Source organism: Oncorhynchus tshawytscha, linkage group LG16 (genome assembly GCF_018296145.1).
Source record: "Oncorhynchus tshawytscha isolate Ot180627B linkage group LG16, Otsh_v2.0, whole genome shotgun sequence".
In the NCBI taxonomy this organism is placed as follows: Eukaryota; Metazoa; Chordata; class Actinopteri; order Salmoniformes; family Salmonidae; genus Oncorhynchus; species Oncorhynchus tshawytscha.
The window spans coordinates 18,331,407-18,336,186 of NC_056444.1; the positions used below are offsets into that span (position 1 = coordinate 18,331,407).

General features: G+C 47.2%; 1 protein-coding gene across 1 annotated transcript; it reads left to right on the forward strand.

Annotated features, from left to right (window-relative positions):
* The first annotated feature begins 297 nt into the window (after nt 1-297).
* On the forward strand, nt 298-4,780 carry spag6 (sperm associated antigen 6). Its single transcript, XM_024374546.2, has 11 exons — nt 298-734; nt 868-963; nt 1,126-1,292; nt 1,650-1,833; nt 1,912-2,117; nt 2,324-2,497; nt 2,667-2,819; nt 3,120-3,311; nt 3,492-3,608; nt 3,924-4,069; nt 4,203-4,780. The coding sequence occupies exons 1-11, from the start codon at nt 602-604 to the stop codon at nt 4,264-4,266; spliced, it is 1,632 nt and encodes a 543-aa protein (XP_024230314.1). The 5' UTR covers nt 298-601; the 3' UTR covers nt 4,267-4,780.

A 4,780-nucleotide genomic window follows, 5' to 3' on the forward strand; every position in this document is an offset into this window, starting at 1 on the left:
GCTGTAACAGGAAAGGACCTTCCCCAAACTGTTGCCACAAAGTTGGAAGCACAGAATCATCTAGAATGTCATTGTATGCTGTAACATTAAAGATTTCCCTTCACTGGAACATAATTGTACACTCACAAATTCGACCAAAAACGAGGGCTGAAGGGCTTACTTTGTCAACTTCCCTTGCTTGGCTAATCATTTCGACCCACGACAAAGATGGCCGCGGGGATTCCCCCAAGGGCATAAGGTAAGTGGAGGAGGGTGTCTTTTAATGAGTTTGAAACGCAGCCATTAGAGTATGCATATTCATGTCTAGACTTGTAGCATATCATCTCTCTCTCTCTCCATTGAATACAGGCGGTTGACGTCAACAAATATAATCGAATATTCAAAACAATATTTACAATAATGAGATGTATTCACTCATCCAAAGAAAGGAAAGGCGGGAGCTAGACAGCCCTCCGTGACGCTTTCTGGACAACGACTCCCATTGTGAGGGCTAAGAGACGTGTATCTCGTTACAGCTCAGTGACGCAACCAGTTTTTGCTTCCGGTTTGTTGCTACGGCAACAGTAACATGCTAACCCAAACTTGAGGCTGCGGGAGTTAGATGCTGCTCTGCACTGTTTACTGCTGCTTTTCATGGAAAACTCACATATTTATTAGACATTTATTAGAAAATTGGAGTTCTTTAAAAAAAAAAAATCTAATTGTAATCATGAGTCAACGACAGGTTTTACAAGGTAAGATCATTCGAAGTTGCATGTTTTCACGACTGTTTTCAAGACTGTTTTGATTGAACCCCAAGCAGTGCCAGGCAAAACTTGAAGAACATGATGACTCAGTTGTTGAAATATTAATGGATCTATTTTTTAGTGTTTGAGCAGTATCAGAAATCAAGGACACAGTTTGTGCAGACTATTGCTGAGCTTGCCACAAGACCACAAAACATTGAAACTTTACAAAATGCTGGTAAGTTGGGACTTGGGTCGCCTACAGTACCCATTTCTCTCTAAACCAATATCCTCTTTCAGGTGACTTTCATTGATGTGCTTCTGATCACATTTCTATAGCTCATGTTATCTGTTATAACACGACACAAGTCCTTCCCTACTGTACCTTTCCCTCCTCTAGGTGTGATGTCCCTGCTGAGGCCTTTACTGCTAGACGTGGTTCCTACCATCCAGCAGACAACTGCTCTGGCTCTAGGACGACTGGCCAACTACAATGACGACCTGGCAGAGGCCGTCGTCAAGGGAGACATCCTCCCACAGCTCGTCTACTCCCTGACCGAACAGAACGTATGTCTCTGTCTGTGTATGTGTTTGTGTACACCTACATACCCTCCCTCATTCACCATGCTGAATGTTGTCCCTGACACTGAGAGTGTGTTGGCATTCTCCCCTGGAAGGGGGCCACTGCAGAGCCTAAAGCACCTTTCACACCACAGCAGGGCCTCACTCTCTATCTGGTATCTACCTTCTCACAGGGATCTGGGTGCTTGGCCACTGCTCTGAATGTATACTCTTGCTAAAGAGCATCTGCTAAATGTGCATTAAATATTTTATTCTCCCATCGGTGTGTTTGTGTTTGTGTGTGTGTGTGTGTGTGTGTGTGTGTGTGTGTGTGTGTGTGTGTGTGTGTGTGTGTGTGTGTAGAGGTTTTATAAGAAGGCAGCAGCGTTTGTCCTGCGTGCGGTGGCCAAGCACAGCCCTGCTCTGGCCCAGGCCGTGGTGGACTGTGGAGCGCTGGACGCTCTGGTCATCTCTCTGGAAGAGTTTGACCCTGGGGTCAAGGAGGCTGCTGCTTGGGCTCTGGGATACATTGCACGCCACAATGCACGTAAGGGTATAGTACACGCGCATACACACACACGCACACACACACACACAGTAACACCCCTCCCCTTTCTGTATGTAGACCTGTCTCAGGCGGTAGTGGATGCGGGGGCCGTTCCTCTGCTGGTGCTGTGTATCCAGGAACCAGAGGTGGCCCTGAAACGCATCGCTGCCTCGGCCCTCAGCGACATCGCCAAGCACTCCCCTGAGCTGGCTCAGACTGTGGTCGACACCGGCGCCATCGCACACCTGGCCCAGATGATCCTCAACCCTGATGCCAAACTGAAGGTGAGCGAGCGGGCAGGAACACTGAGACAAAATAAGGCCTACCTAGACAGGTTTGCAGATTAAATGTATGTCATGTGGAAAGACATAAACGAGATTAGGTTAGATGTTACAGTCGTCTCTAAAACCCTGCATCCCACTCTCTTTCTTTCTTCCCTCTCCTCTTCTTCAATTCCTCTCCCTCCCCATGTCCTCCCCCCTCCATTCAGAGGCAGGTGTTCTCTGCCCTGAGTCAGATCAGTAAGCACTCGGTGGACCTGGCTGAGATGGTGGTGGAGGCAGAGATCTTCCCTGCTGTCCTGGCCTGCCTCCGAGACCCAGATGAGTACGTCAGGAAGAATGTTACCACACTGATGAGAGAGATCACCAAACACACACCTGAGGTACACACACACACACACACACACACACCAAACATCAGAGGTACACAGATGATACACACACCACACTTCAAAGCACACATTCATCTACACCAAACACCACACACTAGAGGTACCAAAACATATTCTCACCTGTACCCCTACCCTCGCCTGAATGTGTGTGTGTGTATAGCTGTCTCTGATGATCGTGAACGCGGGTGGTGTGGCGGCGGTGATTGACTACCTGGGTGATAGCCGTGGTAACGTGCGGTTACCTGGGATCATGATGCTTGGATATGTGGCCGCTCACTCTGAAAACCTTGCCATGGCCGTCATCGTGTCTAAGGTGTGTGTGTGCACTGTCCATGTCTCTAAGGTGTGTGTGCACTGTGCATGTCTCCAAGGTGTGTGTGTGCACTATGCATGTCTCCAAGGTGTGTGCGTGCACTGTGCATGTCTCTAAGGTGTGTGTGTGCACTGTGCATGTTTCTAAGGTGTGTGTGTTTGTGTGTGCACTGTCTACGAGGTGTTTGCTCTTGCTCCCTGCCTCTCCTTCATAACCTCTCTCTTCCCTCCTTCCCTCTCCTTCATAACCTCTCGCCTCCTCCTGTCCTCCCTGGTTGTTGTTGCTCCTCCGGCCCAGTAGGGGGTGCCCCAGCTGGCCATCTGTCTGTCTGAGGAGCCAGAGGAGCACATCAAGGCGGCCACAGCGTGGGCGTTTGGCCAGATCGGCCGCCACACCCCGGAGCATGCTAGGGCCGTGTCCACAGCTAACGTCCTGCCCAAGCTGCTGGCCCTCTACATGGACACGGACAGCTCAGAGGACCTGCAGGTCAAGGTGAGGTGTCATAGGTCAATGTTGTCACAGGTTACACAAAACCTGTGTAGTAGGCAGGGATGCTACTGAAGATCTTACTGAACAATTCTGAGGGGCATAAGAGCTGCAGAAAGTAAGACCATAACGTATTCTCTATTATCCTGAATCCTGACATCTCCCCTCCCTCCTTCTGTCCCCCAGGCTAAGAAGGCTCTGAAGAGCATCCTACAGAAGTGTACCTACCTGCCTGCTCTGGAGCCCCTGCTCTACGAAGCTCCCAGCAACATCCTGAAACATGTTGTCTGCCAGTTCAGCAAGGTGGGGGCGCATTTCTCAACACTTATTTACATAGGCCTCTTCAGACTACTAGGTATCACAGAAAATATTCTGCAAGGGCCCCACACAGCCTAATACTCTTTTCAACTTGGAAATCAGAATGTTTTAATACATATAAGTTGAGGACATTTTTTAAAACATGTTTGAGAAACATCATTTTCATCAGTAGTTTATAAGTGCAAGACTTGATTTAATCTCTGTCTGGGAAACCAGCCATGAAAGTTTGGTTCAGACAGCCCAGGGTTTCAAAATCCAGTGCATTGTATTCCTTGTATCCTCCCCTCTCCCCCTCTCCAGGTGCTGCCCCATGACAGCAAGGCTCGTCGTCTGTTTGTAACCAGCGGAGGCCTGAAGAAGGTTCAGGAAATTAAGGCTGATCCTGGATCTGCCCTGCAGGAGTACATCAACTCTATCAACAACTGTTATCCTGAGGAGATAGTCAGGTAAACACACACACACACACACACACACACACTCTCACACAAAAACATTATGTTCATCTAGCATGTTTCTACTACCAGGCATTTCCTCAGCCCCAAGTGAACCCTAAATGTGTCCTCTGTTCTCTTGCTGTAGGTACTACTCCCCAGGCTACTCAGAGACTCTGCTGGCGCGGGTAGAGAAGTACCAGCCTGTTTGAGGGTCTTAGCCCAGCTTACTGGGGGTTACGGGCTCACATACCTCTATTACTGACGATTTCACCCCCGACCATGAATATGAGGACAGCAGACCTATATAAAACAATCTCTTATTATTGCAGTGATTATGTTGTCTGTCTTTGTCTCAATGGCCAGTACATTATCATATGGTCTGTATATGCATTGTCATAGCTGTGTAGGTCTGTGTTAGCATTTGTTAAGAGGAATTGCATCATTAACTTGCTGAACAGTGTACTCTGTATGCCTAAACAAGTCACTTATTAGTATTGAACCATTGTATATGCAGCTAATATTCATAGGTTTATTTTATATTTATAGGATATATGATTATTTCCACTGGAAATGTAATGTTGTGTGCATTATTGCTTTTCATCCAGCATGCAGGTCTTTCAAAAAATAAAATAAACATTATAGTAAATGAAACATAACAAGCCTAACACCATAAATATTTTAAATTAAAACAGGACAGTGAAAATAAAGATGTACTCAATTTTA

Bases quoted from the DNA above. Each gene is read 5' to 3' on its own strand.
- spag6 (XM_024374546.2), top strand. From the start codon at position 602: ATGCTGCTCTGCACTGTTTACTGCTGCTTTTCATGGAAAACTCACATA. The intron at 1,834-1,911 runs GTAAGGGTATAG...TTCTGTATGTAG, and splicing joins CATTGCACGCCACAATGCAC to ACCTGTCTCAGGCGGTAGTG. The intron at 2,820-3,119 runs GTGTGTGTGTGC...CCGGCCCAGTAG, and splicing joins TGGCCGTCATCGTGTCTAAG to GGGGTGCCCCAGCTGGCCAT.